This window comes from Rhinopithecus roxellana, chromosome 6, assembly GCF_007565055.1.
Source record: "Rhinopithecus roxellana isolate Shanxi Qingling chromosome 6, ASM756505v1, whole genome shotgun sequence".
NCBI lineage: Eukaryota > Metazoa > Chordata > Mammalia > Primates > Cercopithecidae > Rhinopithecus > Rhinopithecus roxellana.
In genome coordinates this window covers 7040198-7059833 of record NC_044554.1, presented here as the reverse complement: position 1 = coordinate 7059833, position 19636 = coordinate 7040198, and the positions used below count along the sequence as shown (strand labels likewise).

Here is a 19636-nt window from a genome sequence, read left to right as displayed (position 1 = left end):
AGCTCTAGACTGTGCCACTCCACTCAGAACCTGGATCCCGGCCATCTGCAGTCCTTAGCGGGGTTGCTCATAACAGCTTGGGACCAGCTACACCTCCAAAACTTAGTCTTTTAAATTCAACATGTATTCTGACTCTGCCATTTTTTAATTTTCATTTTTTTGGGAGTCTTGCTCTGTTGTCCAGACTGGTCTGGAACCAGGTTCAAGTGATATTCCTATCTCAGCCTCCCAAGTTCTTGGGATTACAGCGTGCCACTGTGCCCACTTACTGCTGTTTTTCATCAGGAATCAAGATTTCCTCCATTTTTAGGCAGGCCCACCTGCAGAGTCAGCTTTGTGACCGCCCACTATACTGTGTGGAGTCTCTTTTAATGCAACAAGGAGATTGCACATTATGTCTGTGTAGCACCCAAATGCATGGTCATTTCAATTGACTAAAGAAAACATTTGTTCCATGTGATACTAAAATGAACCTGTATTGGATATTTTGGGATCTACCTATCTGTCTTTTTCATTCTGAAAGGCAGATAATGATTATTAAACAAACAATAAAGTGAAATTTTTCTCTTCTTCTCTAAGTACACCCATCCTAGTATCCTGTCATATGTGCTGACAGGCAAGATTTAGGTAAAAACAAACATCAAAATATTTGTATATTGAGAACTAAAGTTGTAACAAATTGATTCAATTTTAAAATTATCCTAGATACCTTTCCTTAGTTGCTTGGGAATTACATTTGTTCTTTTAAGCAATGTTTTTATACAAGGAAGGTGTATATACTGAAGTGTTCAATAAATATTCAAGCATAGAAGACGCTACTTGGCAGAATGTGAAAAATGAAAATAATGGAGTTGAATATTTTATTATTTTGTAGGTATCTTAGAATGTCTAAAGGTTTTCCCTTTGTAGAAATGGAGTTTATACTAGCAATAAATTGGGTCTCTTTGCTGGGTGACATTTATCTTTTTACAAATTCATCAAAATGGCCAAACAACACTCTTTACATGGTGCTGGAGGTAGGGTTTTCACGTGATGTGAAACTGCATTACTTTCGATACTCTGCAACTCCAAGCCTCCTGCAGTGCCCCACCACTGTTTTTTCTAATACTAACTTGATGGGAATTGCAGACTGAATTAAAATAGTGGGTATCATATAAGGGAAGCTATAATTATCAAAGATTGCTCACAAAATATACTGAATTTAGGAAGGGGTTGCTTGCTATCTCAGAAATTATTTAAAACAAGGCGTTCTAGATTAATATAATGTCTGCAAAGTAAAAGTGTAAAGAAAGTCTCATGCATATTATTACCTGTCATATAAAATGTCACTAACATCCTAGTTTTCTTGATTGGGATATCTATATGAGAACTATGAAAACAAATTACATAGTATATTACTTACTCTTAAGAAAAATGGAAATTTTTTTCCATAAAATCCAACCCTGAAGAACTCTGGTTCAAGACGTTGCTGGTCCATAATTTTGTCATACAAAGAGGCTTCCATCATCTAGAAAGCACAGAAAAGTTCTAAGCATTTTATCTCATCTTTCGTTTCTATCAAATTTATAGAATAAGATTTCTCTTTTATATAAAGGAGAACTTTATTTTAATTGAGTTTGCTGAAAAGAAGGTCTGACTTTCTTTTTGATGCTTTAAGTTGGGGATTGGCAAATTTCCTCTATAAATGTCCAGAGACTGTTTTACATTTTGCAGGCCATATTGTCTCTTCACAACTATTTAATTCTGCTAGGCCCAAAGGCTGTAGTTTGCTTACCCCTGCTTTAAAGGATCAAGTGTATTATCATGTTATCCCAAGAGAAAAATTATTTCTACGCATGTAGTCTATCAAGAAAAATATTTTCTTCACAATTAAGTAGAAATTAACGTGAATTATTAGAGGCAAAACCTTTCTAGAGAATTCTCGTGCCAGATGTACTTACCTGTGGGTTTGCCTCCACCTGCCTATGGTAATTCAGGACATTTGGAGGGTGCGATCTTGCACAGGTTGGGCAAGGATAAAACAACAAACCAAATCAAAGGAGACCCATAGTGCAAAGTGCTGTCTGGGTTGAAAGCTCTTAAGTGCGCCTGACAATGTTGAAACTATGAAGCATATAAAGCTTATGGTTTCCCATTCATGGCATTATCATCCCCAGGGTTTCCAGAGAAAGACTAATATTACACTTGAAGATTCCTCCTCTATCCCCCCCTCTAGTAACAGCACCCCAAAGAGCAGTTGGCATGAAGTGTAATGCTTTGGGTTTATAAAAATCTTAGTGACTATGGCACCCAAGGGCTCTCACAAGTAAACATCATCACCTCGCTTCTCGTCACAGGAACAGGATGCCAAGAGATGAACATCAATGTTTTTATATAAAACTGCAGTGCCTGCCAGAGTCAACATGATGGACTGAAGTTAAAACAAGGTTTTTCTCTTTCGTTTTCATGTTAGGAGAAGTATCGATGAACTGCTGACATGAAATACTGTGCCAAAAGGACAGAGTCAGTTCCTGCCAGTTGAATAAATTCCTTGTTGGGGTATAAGGGATTTTATGAGCTGTTATAGGTTTATGGTATTATCTCTTAAATGGCTACCTCAAAATTAAAAGGCAATATTGTAATCTTTTTTTTTTAATGTAAAAAACTGATGATCCTACTTTAGAAACCCCGAGGAACTGAAACACTCAGCAGGATCTTGTGTATTACAAGATGACACAAACGTTCATGTTGCTCAAGAGTAAGAACTTGGAGGGCAAGGAGGACTTGTTTGAACCTAAGAGCAAAGCAGGTATAAAACATTTGGTTCAGAGAAACAGAGTACTCAACTCCTTGAGCTCTTAGGTGCTAAAATCTTGATCTAAGTCCAGCAAATAAAAACACATTGCTGAAGCTAAAGAGAGGTGACGCCTACAGAATTTGGCCCTAAATTATTTAGAAATAGGTCAGCCGTTCCCACAGATTTGCAGATTATGGGACTAAGAATGGTATATTGTTACAGAAACATGTGTAAGTAGAAACTCTTCAAACAGGGTGGAGATTTTCCACAATAAACTAAAAGTGTTAATCCTGGATTAGACTGTATATTTCATATGTGGTGTTTAAAACAGATCAAGCACTCACTTTTTTATATTAAATAAAAGCATTACACAAATCAATTTGCTATTTCTCTGTATAAATAGCTAAGTATGCTTCAGAGGATTTATCTTAAAAAAGGTTTCTGCAAGACCACAGTTAATTTCATAGAACCACACTGGAAAGCTAATCACAAAGGGAGGCTATGGCCTGATCAGGATGCAGTCAGGCACCTTGATGCAGTCAGGCACCTTACCCGCATCTTGCTCAGGTTTCTGTAGTCATAGTAACTCTCATACTGCTCTGCAATCTTCCGGCACAAGATAATGCCATTCTCCCAACACTGTGGACAAATGAATGAGATCAATGGAACCATCCGACAACATCCACTTACTTCTACCCAAAAGTCAGAACATGAGTGCTTTCAGAGCACCAAGCCTTACTTCTTAATCTTTTTTTTTTTTTTTTTTTTTTTTTTGAGACGGAGTCTCACTCTGTCACCAGGCTGGAGTTGCTCAACTCGGCTCACTGCACCCTCTGCCTCCCTGGTTCAAGCTATTCTCCTGCCTCAGCCTCCTGAGTAGCTGGGATTACAGGCAGGCACCACCATACCCAGCTAATTCTTGTATTTTTAGTAGAGATGGGGTTTCACCATGTTGACCAGAATGGTCTTGATCTCCTGACCCCATGACCCGCCCACCTTGGCCTCCCAAAGTGCTGGGATTACAGGTGTGAGCCACCGCACCTGGCCACTCCTTAATCTTTATAACATACCTTTAATCATATCATTGAGCCTTTAAGCTTGAAAACACCATGTAATTAAAATGTAAATTATTAAAAATCCTTTGAATGCTGGAAACGATAATCTACCACAACAGTCATTAATATATGGTGCATGAACAATATTTTTTGCTGTCATTCCAGAATCATCCTGAAATAACTACAGTTCCACAATGGCCAAGTAGATGGATATAAACAGGCCCTCAGTGCAGAGGAGAGAATTACCACTGACCCCTAAGGCCCAATTATCTGTGACTGGTACCCTGGATTCCTTGCTTGGCTTAGTTGTGCTTGCAAATTGTGAGAGGTCTAACCCAGCTGGTTACTCTCAGCAGAAATGTATAAAATTCTTTGATCTAGTATAGGTGTCAGCAAACATTTTCTGCAAAGGGCCAGAAAGTCAACACTTTAGTCTTTGAAGACCATATAGTCTTTGTCACAACTACTCAATTCTGCTGTTATAGCACCAAAGTAGTCATAGACACAATTAAGCATGGCTGTGTTCCAATAAGAATTTAGGGCCACTAAAACGTGCATTTCATATCATTTTCACAAGTCCCAAAATGTTATGATTCCTTTGATTTCTTTCAAACATTTAAAAATGTAAAAGAGATTTGTAGCTTTGGGGCTGTACAGAAACAGGCAGTGAGTCATGTGACCTGTGGACCATAGTTTGTAACCCCTGATCTAGCACAAACTCCTGGGGATGGACCAATACATGAATCCAGAGAGTTTGTACCACCTTATCCCACAGGTGGAAACTTTACAGCAGGAGGGCACAAAAACATTTTTTTTGGTATTCATGTAATGATATGTCAGTGTAGCTAGATAAATAATAAAGGAAGATGTGAAAGAAGCAATTTCCTTGCATCAAATTTTTACGTGTACCCAATTATATTTTGTAAAAGAATTACAGCCATTGGTTGTATTTTAATTTTCTGTTTAACCTTCGCAATCTGGAAGATATATTTGAGTCTAAGACATGTACAAGTGTTCACATTCAATAAACAATGGTGGTCAGATTCATGAATTTTTAAAAAGACTACTACAAGCCCTTGAAGAGGGGGAGGAAGTGGAGGGAGGTGATATACTGAATTGCCTTATGAGGTCAGTGAGGTTTTTTCAACACCCCAAGGCATCTCTTAAGTATATGATGGGATGCCACAAAATTCTTTAAACAAATTAAGTTTCATATATTTTACCTTAAAGTAGAATGGGGCAGAATGCATGCCAATTTTGGGAGACTGTGAAGGGTGGTAATGGTTTTTCAGAGAATATAATACCTGTGTGCTATGGTCTGCACATTTGGGTCTCCTACAAATTCGTATGTTGAAATCCTAACCCCCATGGGATGGTATTAGGAAATGGGGTCTTTGGAAGCGATTAGGTCATGAGGGTAGAGCCCTCATGATTGGCATTAGTGCCCTTATAAAAGAGGCCCCAGAGAGTTAGCCAGTCCCTTTCACCATGTGAAGACACAGCAAGATGGCCCTCACCAGACACTGTATCTGCCAGGGCCTTGATCTTGAACTTCTCAGCCTTCAGAACTGTGAGAAATAAATTTCTGTTGTTTATAAGCTACCCAGTCTAGGGTATTTTGCTAAAGCAGCCAGGAATGGACTATGTTACTGGCGATCAAAATCTCTAAATCCGTGTTTATCAAAGTGTAATGAAAAGGTCATGCACATTGGACTCTCCTAGGGTCCTTGTTAAAATCACGGATTCCCCAGCCTCGTGCCCGACAAGCCATGAATCAGAATGGCTGATTCAAAATCAAAATGAATCAGAACGGCTAGGAGTGGGGCCTAGGAATCCCCATTTTAACAAGCTCTTGGGTGTTTCTAATATACGTTAAAATGTGAGGATCCCTGCTCAAGGAGGTGGGCATTCATACACTAGAAATGAAAGGGAAAGGGACATCAACACCACCACCCCAGGAGGGACCCCGGGTGGGGCAGGGCCACTTACTTTGCCTCTGTCAAAGTTCTGGATGATGGTGAGGTGCAGGTGCTCTTTGCGCTGCCATTCTGTTTGCATGGGGTAGGTCAGGAACTCCCTGAGGGGCCGATCAGACCATTCCAGTAGCTCATCATATAAGAGGAGGGTATATGCAGCTTCTGCAAGTCACGTGGGAAGGCAATGATTGAGACAGGACCCCAAGCCACATTCCTTCAAATGTGGCCAGTTTCTGACAAACTGGGAAAAAAATACTATTTTCTAAATTTCGTGATATAGCAGAAAAATGTCCAGAATATATGCAGCAGTAGGGTAATGAACGAGGACTTCCCCTGGATGATGGACTTGGACTTATCAGAGATCTGTACTTCATCTTTTGTTTCCCTGTATTTTCTGTTTCTGTTTTTGCCTTTTGTTTTTGTTTTCCCTAAAATGTCTGTATACTACAGCATAATAAAAATGTGTAAGGATATCTTGCTGTTGCTGGTTCAAAGATGTGGGGAGACAGGCCTTTGTTTGCTGGGAGAGTTCACTAGTAAGTTCCTTGGGGACTATGAGCATCTTCCAAAGAGCAGGCTTAGGAAACAAAAAATGGCAAATTATTTGGAATAATAAAAGGCTGAAAAATTAAAACTGGTGAGGAGCGGGGGTCAGAATGGAGGCAGAATTTACAAGGGGCAAAGAAGCCAGAGGGGAGCTGAGTGAAGACAAAAAGAAAAAGAAAGAAAAAAATCTAGCAACAGGGTAGGAATTGGAGAGGGTGGAAGTGCTGGATGAGGAGTCGGGGGAGTGTGTCGGTGTGTGGGTGTATTTGTGTGCGAGAGAGAGAATGAACTGTTGCAGGCTGTGTGATATGACCGGCTCGCCCCAGATGGCCCCACAAATCTTCTGTAAAGACTACTGATATCATTATGTGCTTGATATGGTTGAATTTCCTGCAGAAGCAAGGGGTGATTTTCCATATGCACATAAGTGGAAAAGATGACTTATGGATTTAAGTATAGTTGGCAGATAGTGTATTTGACAGAATACTTGCCATTCTGCAGGTCTCTCATTTTCCTGAACTGTAAATATAGCCAAATAGATCAAGAATGCGGACCAGAATTGTCACTGATAAAGGACTATAATAATTTTTCCTCTAATGTCATAATAGCCAACTCAATTACTAAATTGAACAAAATGGACAAATACTTAGGTTATTAGTCCATTCAACTCCACCTCATAGGTTTTTCAAAAGACATAATGATAGCTTTTCAGATGGTATCAACAATGGTAATTCCTTTTCTTCATTTATTTGCCTTTAGGGTAATTACACATAAAGCCCTAAAGTGACATGCTAAGTTATAATGCTATGATGTGGCCATCTCCATGTAAAAAAGATAGTTGCAGTAAGAAGGGCCAGGGCCCCTATCCCAAGCTCTGGTCTTTTTTCTCTTCAATTACATTTGGTGAGCTTATACAATCTGCTGGTCAATTATTATTGTGAAAGCTTTCCTAATCCACCAGCAGTCTCTTATCCCCCTCCACTCAGTTTGCAGTTACCAATATGAACTTCTTTCAATGCAAATAAACGATGATGTTGCCTCCCTGGTTAAAACCAGTCAATGACTCTCAGTAGCTCAAACAATAAATTTAGGTCTCCTACAGTGACAGAGAAGGTTGCTCATGATCTGGTTCTTACCAGTCTCTCTATCTCCATTTTCCCATTGGCTCTCCATGTAGTACAGGTATGAAAGAGCCCACCTCCATCTCTTTTAAGAAGCTTCAGTAGCTGCTGAGGCCCCAGTCCTCATAGTTGGAGCCCCCAGACTCCAGTATCCACTTTCCAGGAATGAGCAAGATGCACTGTGGTCCAGAGGCAGCTGGGCACAAGAAAGCTGCCCGACAGGGACAGGGATGCCTTCTGTTGCATGCACTCTTGCTCGTCTCTTTCTTTATGGGATTGAATGTGAGACGGATAGAGAAAGCAGCCACTAAAGGGTGTCAGTTAACTGGTGGATGCAGACACAGAGCTGAATCACCATAACATAGGTAGCCATGGAAGACTGCTCTGATTGCACAAGAATTATAATAACCAGATCCTCAGAAGAGTGCTGTTATTTTAATAGGCATCTAGTTTTCTCTGACATCCCTGAGATGACTTCCTGATGTTTAATTCCCCATGTATCATTATAATAAATGCTAAGTATCTAAGGAAACCCTACGTGTATTTTTGTTCTCGCATCCACACTCTTTGCTCTTGTCATCCAAACAAGCTGTGCTTCCTCTCACATACCTCTCTGATTCACACCTAAGGGCCTCACAGCTTGCACCTGCAAGACCTTCTTTCCCCTTTAGTGGAAATAACGCCTACTTTCTCTCAATGACCAATAACGCCTACTTTCTCTCAATGACCCGGCTCAGGAGTTATCTTCTTTGTCACTCAAATTTCTTTGTGTATCTGCCAGCATGTGAGTACTCAGAAAATACCCCAGAGACTAACTGATCATTTCAAAGGATTAGGAAGACTGAATGATGTCCTTCCCACAGCTACCCACAGGCAGTGATGACTTCAAGGGCAATGAAAGTCAAATTTACAGAGACAGAAAGTAGAATAGTAGTGGCCAGGGGTAAGAGGAATGGGGAGTTAGTGTTTAATGGGTACAGAGTTTTAGTTTGGGAGGATGAGAACAGTTCTGCCCCTATAGTCTCAGGTACTCAGGAGGCTGAGGCCAAGAGTTCAAGATCAGCCTTGGCAACACAGTGAGTCCTCGTCTCTAAAAAAATTTATTTTAAAATTAGCTAGGTGACACACCCCTGTAGTCCCAGCTACTTGGGAGGCTGAGTCATGAGGATTATGTGAGTTCAAGACCAATCTGAGTGATACAGTGAGACCCCCATCTCAAAAAAAGTTAAAGTTCTGGAGGTGGATGGTGGTAATGGTAGCACGACAGTGTGACTATACTTAATATCACTGAACTGTACAGTTAAAAATGGTTAACACAGTAAATTTAATGTTATGCACAATTAAAAAACAAAAAGAGGCCGGGCACAGTGGTTCACACCTGTAATCCCAGCACTTTGGGAGGCCGAGGCAGGTGGATCACCTGAGGTCGGAATTCAAGACCAGCCTGGCCAACATAGCGAAACCCTGTCTCTATTAAAAATACAAAAAATTAGCTAGCATGGTGGTGGGCGCCTGTAATCCCAGCTATTCGGGAAGCTGAGGCAGGAGAATCACTTGAACCCAGGAGGTGGAGGTTGCAGTGAGCTAAGATTGCGCTATTGCATTCCAGCCTGGGCAACAGGAGTGAAACTCTGTCTCAAAAACAAAAACAACCCCCACAAAATCAAAAAGAGCAATGAACGTCTCCAGTCCCCAAATGCTTTCCCAATCTGCTTGCCCTTGTAAGGTCCTGGGATGGGTGGAATGCCAGGTGTGGGTGAGGCGCCCCGGGAAAGCCTGGGAAAAGAAGGCATTGGCAGGCAATCAGATTAAACTGACAAATGACTGAGCGATGGCATGGAAAAGATGTGAAGACAAATTACACCTGTTTCAGAATTTGATTTGGGAAAATGACAACATGTATCTGAGGAAAAAACGTGTCTAGAGGAAGCAGTAGTAAATTTTTATTAATCCCATTCTACCATTTTGAGAAGTGTATTACAAGGACACCAATAGGCAAAAAAAAAAAAAAAAAAAGAGAGAGAGAGAGAAGAGTAGAGATGAATTAGGAATGGAGGATGCTGTCACAAAAGGCTGGAAAAGGGTTAACTCACTTAAACAGAATCCTAGAAAGACAGAAAAGTTCCCCATCAATTTCACTGTCTCCAAGGACAGAAATGAAGATATAAGAGAGAAGAATAAAATGTTACATGGGAAAAGAACTGATTTCTTATGACTTTGGGGAACATAAACACTGCAAGTTGAGTAAACAAATGGGATTTACCCGTTTTTGAAATATAATCAGACAAATTTGGACTTTATTTCAGAGAACCAAAATATATGTTATATATCTGGAGTAGCTTATCCTCACTTCCCTCCCGTGTTTTTTTCAATGAACTTTAAAATTTTTTTAAAAGTTTACTTTTTTTTTTCTTTTTGAATTGAGAATTACCAATATTGAGAAAGAAAATCTGCTAATCAGGTGTTAATACTTAATAATTAAAGGGTACATTAATTTGTGATGCATTTATTTAAATCTCACATTGCTAGGCACTATTCTAAGAATTGAGAAGACTAAAGTAAGAAAAACATCACTGTGGGCTAGGCGTGGTAGCTCACACCTGTAATCCCAGGACTTTGGGAGGCCAAAGCGCATGGATCTTCTGAGCTCAGGAGTTCGAGACTAGCCTGGGCAATATGACAAAACCCTGTCTCTACCGAAAAAAAAGATTAGCTGGCTGTAGTGGCATGTGCCTGTGGTCCCAACTACTTGGGAGGCTGAGGTGGGAGGATTGCTTGGGCTTGGGAGGCAGAGGCTGCAGAGAGCCAAGATTGTGCCACTACATTCCAGCCTGGGCAAGAGAGTCAAACCCTGTCTCAAAAAAAGAAAATATCATTACTGTATTCAAAGGACCCTTTAACTGAAGATTATCCATATACACATGCATGCATGTACATACACAATATATAATATATAATCACATAATATGCAATTATTAATTAAAAAAAAGTTTGATAGGTACTTTAATAGAAATCTGGGGCTGGGCATGGTAGCTCACACCTATAATCCCAGCACTTTTGGAGGCTGAGGCAGGTGGATCACCTGACGTCAGGAGTTCGAGATCAGCCTGGCCAACATGGTAAAACCCTGTCTGTACTAAAAATACAAAAAACTTTAGCTGGGCACGGTGGCAGGCACCTGTAATCTCAGCTGCTCAGGAGTCTGAGGCAGGAGAATCGCTTGAACCTGGGAGGCGAAAGTTGCAGTGAGCCGAGATTGCACCACTCTACTCCAGCCTGGGCGACAAAGTGAGACTCTGTCTCAAAAACAAAACAAAACAAATCTGGAAAAAATGCAATGGGAAAAAAGAGATGGGAAAAATCACTCAGCCTACAGGAGGATTGTGGGGCATGGAGATAGTGAGAGAAAGAGAAGAAAAATAACTTCAGGAGGGGGATGGCTGCACGGAAAAGGGGGCAAAGGCGCTAATCCTGAAGGATGAAAGGAGGGTATGTGGTACAAGTGGTAAGATAAGGCTGAATAGACAGGCGTTGGTTCAATTACAACAGACCTTGAATAAAGAATTTGAAGTTTATTTTGTAGAACACATATACTGACAAAAGAGTGATATCTAGGGAAGGAGTTGGCAAACTTTTTCTTAAAGGGCCAGACAGTAAATAATTTAGGCTGTAGTCTTTGCCTCCACTACTCAGTTCTGCCACAGTGGCGCAAAAGCAGAAACAGACAATACATAAACAAGTGGGCATGGGTGAGCTGTTACAAAACTTCCCTTACAAAATAAGGTAGCTAGCCTGTAGGTTGTAGTTTGCTGACTCCTGTCCCAAAGAATAACTTGTGATCGTCCAGAGGCAGTCAGGTGAGAAATGATGAAGGTCTAACTGAGGCAGTGAAGATGGGAACAGTGAAAAGGAAATGGTTTTGAGAGATTTCTAGGAAACAGAATTAATAGAACTTCATGAATGATTATTTGAGGGAGGCTAGAAAAGTCAAAGATACACCAGGGTCTTCTGACTGAGTAAACAGTGATGTTACTAATTGAGACAGTGGAACCTCAGCTAGAGGAATGTGTACATTCTGGGAACACAAGTACCATTTCAGAAAGGATTCCCTTACTCTTTTAAAGCTGGGGGAGGAGCCATGATTCAGGAGTTCCTTGGAAGAACAGTGTGGCAAAAGACCAAGATTCGTAGTTCCCAAATCTAATTAAAGGGTTCTGCTTAAGATGGAGTACATGCATTCCATCCTCTCTCTCCACTGTTTACAACTAAACAGCCTGGAGAGACTATATAACACAACTATTGGAGGACTCTGAAAAGTAAGTAAGAGCAGGTGGCCTGAGGAAAAAAACTAATACTCAAAGAATGACATACCACATTTAATTCTGTTTTTATTTTTTGCCTTCCATATCTCCTGGCTTAGACTTCCCTGTTTCCTGGAACTGCAAATGGGAACAGACAGAAAAAGCTCCAAGGAAAGTTCCTTTAGTCGGAGTACTGGGTAGAAGATCGCCTGTGGGGTGAAGCTCTGTAGAAATTTCTGGCCTTACTCTGAGTCTCAGAAACAAAGCTGCACAATGCAGGGGTGGCAGTGGGTGCAGTGGCAGTGGCAGTGGAAGTAGTGCCTTCTATGAGCTCTTTTCTTTCACTGCTTTGCTCACAGAGAGACCAATTGCAGAGAGAGCATCATGGTATGAAGAGGATCAAGCCTTGGCTATATAGCCAGAGTACTAGGAAAGGAAGTTCTTGGGAAACAGGAAGAATGGGGAGGATTACAGAGGGGAGGGAGCTCAAGAAAGGGATGCTAAATTCTGTATATGAAGTCAGACTCATCTCCAAGGTGCACAAGTGTAGAACAAACCAATGGATCAATATAACAAGGACTTCTATCTATTAAAATTTAAAAAGTTAATGTCTTCCTAAAGATTTTAACAGAATCCAGAGTCCTAGAACATAATATTCAAAAGCTCTAGAATATAATCCAAAATTATCTGACTTTTAAAAAACTAAACAACTCTCAAAGGGCAAAAACAATGAAAAGATGTCAACCCCAACTTGATGCAGATGTTAGAATTATAGACAAAGACTATGAGGTAGTTATTATAACCATGCTCCACGAAGTAAAGGTGAACATTTTTGAATAAATAAAAAGATAGACATTCTTTTCAAAGAAATTGAAGTTGTAAAAAGAAAATAACTACATGGAAATTTTAGAACTGAATAATACAATAACAAAAATAAACATTTCACTGGAAAGGCTCTATAGCTGAATGAAGTGACAGAAGAAAATCGGTGGACTTAAATCAATAGACATTAGTGATCTGAAAAAAAAGGAAGAAGAAAAGTTGAACAAAAATGAACAGAGTTCCAGGAACCTATGGAACAATATCAAAAGGCCCAACATTCATGTCATTACAGTCCTCAAATTGAGGAGAAGAACTGGTAGAGAAATACATTTAAGGATATAAATGCTTGGGAACTTCCCGAATTTGGTAAAGGAAATAAATGTACAGATCCAAGAAACTCAGCAAACCCAAACAAGTTAAAACTAAACACGAAAACCATGCCCATACACATAATAATCAAACCACTGAAAACTAAAGATAAAGTCCTGAAGACAACTAGAAAAAAGTTACAAATTTCATGTAGATGAGTAATTTAGTTTTATTATTTTTTGAGACAGGGTCTGGCTCTGTCATCCAGGGTGGAGTGCAGTGGTGTGATTTTGGCTCACTGCAGCCTCTGCCTCCCAGGCTCAAGTGATCCACCTCAGCCTCCCAAGTAGCTGGGATTACAGATGTATACCACCATGCCTGGCTAATTTTTTGTATTTTTGGTGGAGATGGGGGTTTCGCCACATTTTCCAGACTGGTCCGTAACTCCTGGGCTCAAGCGATCCACCTGCCTTGGCCTCCCGAAGTGCTGGGATTACAGGCATGAGCTACCACGTCCAGCCTCAAAGTTGAGTAATTTAAATGACTGCATATTTCTCGTTAGACCATGAAGGCCAGAACACAGTGGAATTATATTTTTAAAGTACTGAAACAAAAGAACTGTTCACCTACAATACCATATCCAGCAAACATATCCTTCAGGGATGAAGGTAAAATAAAGACATTCTTAGATGAAGGAAAACCAAGAAGCTTCTTCACCACTGGACAAGCTCTTCAGGCTCAACAAAAATATAATAACAGTAGGAACCTGGGAACTTCATGAATGCAGAAAGAATAACAGAAATGGTAAACATCTGAGTAACTAGAAAAAAGTATTTTTATCCTCTTAAATTCATTAAAATAGGTATGACTATTGAAAGGCAAAAATTATGACATCATCTGATGGGACTTTCAATGTATGTAGATGTAGTACATATGACAACTACAACATACAGTGGGGAGGATAATGAGACCTACATAGTTGTAAAATTCCCATATTTAACTTTGATATGGTTTGGCTGTGTTCCCACCCAAATCTCATCTTCAATTGTAGCTCCCACAATTCCCATGTGTCATGGGAGGGACCAGGTGGGAGGTAGTTGAATCATGGGGGATGGTCTTTCCCATGCTGCTCTCATAATAGTGAATAAGTCTCACGAGATCTGATGGTTTTATAAGGGGAGTTTCCCTACACAAACTCTTGTCTGCTACCATGTAAGATGTGCCTTTTGCCTTCCACCGTGATTGTGAGGCCTCCCCAGCCACGTGGAACTATAAGTCCATTAAACCTCCTTTTCTTTTTTTTTTTTTTTTTATTTTTTTGAGACAGAGTCTCGCTCTGCCGCCCAGGCTGGAGTGCAGTGGCGCCATCTCGGCTCACTGCAAGCTTCGCCTCCCGAAACCTCTTTTTCTTTATAAATTACCCAGCCTCAGGTATGTCTTTATCAGCAGTGTGAAAACAGACTAATACAAACTTGAAGTGGTAAAATCTTAACTATAAGCAGACTGTAAGAAGTCATGTATGTATTTTGTAATCCCAAGAGCAACCTCTGAAAAAGTATGCAGAGATATAGTTAAACAACCTATATGTGTGCCTATATGTATCATGTATATGATATATATAGAATCTGCAGAAATATATATTCAACTAAAAATAAATTTTAATTTTAAAGTAGAAATGTTTGAGTCTTCCACTTGAATCATAAAAAGCATAGGAATGATCACGCTTAATATACCAGCCCCTTCCCCAATCTAAGCCAAAAGACAGAATTACCTGTAAAGTTCTGTGCTTTGAGATGCAGATCATAGAGTTTGTGAATGTAGCGTATGTACATCTCCTCCTTGTTCAGTTCAGTCTTATAGAAGTTCTGTAAAATAAAAGTACAGGTATGGATAGTTCCTCAACAGTCTGGCCTACAATTATCTGCCTTTTACTCTGCTAACGTTCCATGTCTGAAGCCAAGTGAACTGATGCATTTTTCCATGTAAGTATCTCTAAAAATGAAGTAAGGTGGCTCAGTGACAGTGTCAGTCATTTCTCAGCAATTACTGGATAAGTTGGTATCTTGCTATTATCAGGTTATTATCCCTGATTCCTATTTCTTTACTTTTTATGATTTTTTGTTAGTTTAAATGTCAATGAACAATCAGCTTGTTCAACTAAAAAAATTAAGAATATGTAACAGATTAACCCATTTATTAACTTTGTTGATTTATATTCAAAGGACAGTTTCTTTCATTTTAAATTTCAAAGATATTTTGCTCTAAAGAAAAAAGTCTCAGCTGGGGACAGTGGCTCATGCCTGTAATCCCAGCACTTTCGGAGGCCAAGGTGGGTAGATCACGAGGTCAAAAAATCGAGACTATCCTGGCCAACATGGTAAAACCCCATCTCTACTAAAAATACAAAAATTAGCTGGGTGTGGTGGCACACACCTGTAATCCCAGCTACTTGGGAGGCTGAGGCAGAAGAATTGCTTGAACCAAGGAGGCAGAGGCTGCAGTGAGCCAAGATCATGCTACTGCACTGCAGCCTGGTGACAGAGCAAGACTCCGTCTCAAAAAAGAAAAAGAAAAAAAAAAAAAAAAAAGAAAAAAGTCTCTAAGACATACAGGTAAGGATGAGTAAAAGCAATGTAAAAGAATGTGAAGGAGAGTAAATAAAAAGGCTCTTTATTTTTAAGATGTTATTCTGCATTTCCTACGTGTTGGACTTCAAATGTTTCTAGTTTATGTCCAAAACATAAAGGGACTAAGAGATTTTATTTCAAATTATTATTATAGAAACATGCTTACTGAAAATATTTTGTTTCCTAAGAAGTATTTAGATCTTAGGAAACATCTCTAAAATGCTTTTAACAAAAACTCAACTTTTACTTACCTGGACACATTATGTTGGCTATTTCATTTTAGACAGAGTCTCACTCTGTCACCCAGGCTGGAGTGCAGTGGTGCAATCTCAGCTCACAGCAACCTCCGCCTTCCGAGTTCAAGTGATTCTCCTGCCTCAGCCTCCTGAGTAACTGGGATTACAAGTGTGCACCACCACACCCAACTAAGAATTTTAGTAGAGATGGGGCTTTGCCATGATGCCCAGGCTGGTCTTGAACTCCTGACCTCAAGTGATCCACCTGCCTCGGCCTCCCAAAGTGCCGGGATTACAGGCATGAACCACTGATCCTGGCCTAGGCTGGCATTTTAAAGGCATACTCAGAAGCATCCAAAGCTAATTCTTCACCACATTATAAAGCACATGAGTCCTCACTGAACTTAGTCAACATAAAAGTGAATATAAATGAAGCTGGGTTCTAGTAAAAGCATAATATTGTCACTCTCCAAACAAGACATATTTAGTGAACAAATCATTGTGCATTATGAAATCTCTGCTGGAGACACTTGAACTACTATCACTACTTATTGTTACTGTTTTAATTGATGCTAGTTGGTGTGCGGAAGAAGGGGAAATCAGTGATGAGGGAATAAATCTGTTGACTTGAGGGAGTGACAGGGTTTTCTAAGGAGGAAAGACCAGGAATTCTAAAAACGTTTTAAAGCTGATTAGCTAGACAGGGCTTTGGTAATAATGGACCAACCTAGCAAATGTGGCTGTTGAAATGGCACTTGGGATTGAAGCCTAAGGATCTGCTATCAAATGTACTTTCTGCCCATTACCTAATAGGTGTCCGTTCTTCAATCTGAAGACTCTTCCAACTTTGAGACACTGATATTAAGTCAAATACAACATAAATTTTTTTTCCAATTTATACCATTATCCTCCTTCTTTTACTCTTGTCTCCTGTAGATCTTGGCATTCTTTAAAAAGTTCAGTAAATAATGCTATTCATGTCTCTCTTATTATAACCAAAATCATTTTAATTAGCAAGAATTGTTGTACCATAAACACAAGTCTAACAACTCCACAGCAGGTTTTTATATTATTAAAGGATGATTTGCTCTAATAGCTTTCTGGTAAGAAGCAGCTTTGAGAACAAAACAAGCAATCACTCTAAATAAATAGTTCTCTTAAAAAAAAATCTCCAGTCAGATGATAATCTTTCAAATGTCTGACAAAGTGTGTGACACGAAGAACAAAACAATAATTACATTTCCTAGTTTTAGTCATATCAAATATTACTTTTTTAAAAAAACCAATTTAACTCCGATCTTGTAAGGGATGCCAAAGCTCTTCTGAAGACAATCTGGAATTGACTTTTCCAAAGAGTTAAGAGAAGTCTCTAAGAGGAAGTGAGTAATGGAAGAGAACCACATTGCTACTAGAAAAAATCAAGAACTTTCCATGTGGAGTAGAGGCTAAAAAGATTAGCTTCAAAGTGATATTTTTGGTTCTTTAATAAGTATTCTTCTGCTAGTCTGAAATAAGTAGAGCTTTCAAAGTGTTAAAATTTTCTAGAAGGACTATTCTTGGTCAGTGCAAAGCTATCAGAATAATGTCCCAAGTGGTTAGTAATGTGGCCACTGATTATACTATATTAAATCTCAGGTGTATTCCTACTGGGAGACTAGAGTAAATACATTAAGGGCAGAGCATTAATTCTTTCATCCAAAGAAGTGATCTCTTCTTTTATACCAATTGTGGAAATGAACATAAGGTCTATATTTATTTGTTCATCTCCAAATGGAAGGTACTTGTGAAAGAAGATGGAAGAATGGAGAGCATTACTTTGGGGAAAGGTAAAGGCTTTGAGGTTATTCACGAGACTTTGTGCCTGGAGTTGAGGCAGAACCAGGGTTAAGAAGACAGAGAAGACCTAAAGCTTATCAAGCACTTAGCTTTTCTCCCAACACTGACATACAAGCAGAGACATTGGAGAAACTCAGGCTGAAGGTCTTGACTGTGATAAGAGGCTGGCAAAAGCAGGTAAGAAACTGGAGAATCAACTAGGACATTTAAGAGAGGGAATGACTATGTTCAAGGTTAGAAATGAGTATTGAGAGCAGAGGTCAATGGTCTGGCCCAGTGGGCCTGGGCTGATGGCCTACAGGCTACCGTTGGGTCTAATGAAAACATTATGGAAGAAAGTGAACAAGATATGGCCTGATAGAGGATGCTTAGGTTTCACTCTTTTTAGGGACCAATATTGGAGGTGGAGATTTAACAATTATATTAAAAATGTGGAGGAGGCAGTAGGTGTGATAAAGACGAATACCATCATAGACTCAGAGATGAGGAGCAGTGCAGCAAAAAATGAGGAAAATAGATGAAAAGACAGTCACAAGAAAGCAGAAGCCCTGAGCTTTGAAGACGGACTGTGACAGAAGTAGACAAAGTAATACAAAACAAAACAAAAGATAGAAACTGATGAGCTAAGAAAAGACAAAATCAAAGTAGGGACAAAAAAGAATTTCAAGGTGCAAGCAAATAGAGAACAACATGGTATGTGAGGAACTCAAATGATCAGAGTAAGGATAAGGATAACTGTGCAGAACTTAGAATGTAATAGATGGCGAGGATTCATTTATTCTACAAAATATAACGAAAAGAAACCATGGGATTCATAAATATAGAACTAGACTTTTCCTGTATTTCACATTTTCCTGTACTTCAGATCTGATTAAAGGAACTTATCAAAAACATTAATTTGACTTATGCTAAAATATGAAAAATAAATGTCTAAATGTAGGGCCACTCCTTTGCTTTGTGGTAAGAATACCATTCTATTTAATAGTTAGTTATGTGACATTTTATATAAATTCTGGCTTGCCCAGGACAGCTTTGGATTAGCCTGTTATCCTTACAGAATGTTTAATTTTACTCTCAAAAATATGTCCTGCTTGGTCATCCTAGTTATAAAGCAAACCTTAACAAAAGTGCTATTATGAATTCAATTTGCAAAAAAGCTAGAGTGAAAATTAGCGTTGTTAAATAGAAAACTGTCATTTGTTCACAAAAGAAGAGATCACTAATATTTAAGAAAATATGGACTGCATATCACTCTTGTGAGAAAGGAAAAGAAGAACAGAAAGAAACTGCGACACAAAAGTAGAAAGACCTCTAACAGGGGACACAGTGCTTTTTCCTAGGACAGCAACAAGACGCTAGGAGGGTGAAGTAGTGCAACCAGGGAACCAAACAGCATCACTCTAGGATCCCACAGGGGTCTCCTATTAGGGCTGTGGGGAATGCAGGGGATGTACTTTGTAATGTCGGGGACTGAGGATTTCCTCGTCTTTAATTTAACCTGTAGCTCACTATGCTTCTCTTAAAAACACTTGTAAATTTAGAAATAACTCTTCTAAGAAACATCACATTGCAGGTTAAACACAAACAAAACATAGTATTTCTGGGGAAAAAAATACCAGTATTAGGAGAAAAGGAAAAAAAGGGGAATAGTTTACTAACCAGAAGGCTAACTGTGCAGCCAATCTTTTTGCCATCTACCTCTCCCATTTTCATGCAGTCCCTAAAAACAAAAAGCAATAGTCAGAACTCAGAACTTCCTTCCTAGGGGCAAACACAATTTGTTCTTTTTGGGGTAAAAAAAAGAAAAAGAAAGAAAGAAAGAAAAAAAAAAGAAGCCACTTTTAGAGACCAGAGGCAATTTGCATGCTCCAAGGACTGATAATCTAATCTCTGGGGAATCTGGGGAGTCAGAGACTCCTGAGCATCAGCTTCCGTTAAGAATTGCATTGCCATGTCAAGATTATGCTCCCTCTCAATGGACATGGGCTCAGGAAGTTAGAGTGAAAGTGTGTTATTGTACGCTTTCTACAG

The 19636-nt window shown here is 39.4% G+C and overlaps 1 protein-coding gene across 1 annotated transcript in view; it reads right to left on the bottom strand.

Moving 5' to 3' along the window:
- The window catches only part of DOCK4 (dedicator of cytokinesis 4), a 477650-nt gene that overhangs the window by 41302 nt on the left and 416712 nt on the right, over window positions 1-19636 (bottom strand). Inside the window, 5 exon segments of the mRNA XM_010382455.2 lie at window positions 1403-1507; window positions 3329-3415; window positions 5821-5969; window positions 14678-14771; window positions 19265-19325. Coding sequence (XP_010380757.1) covers window positions 1403-1507; window positions 3329-3415; window positions 5821-5969; window positions 14678-14771; window positions 19265-19325 — 496 coding nt within the window.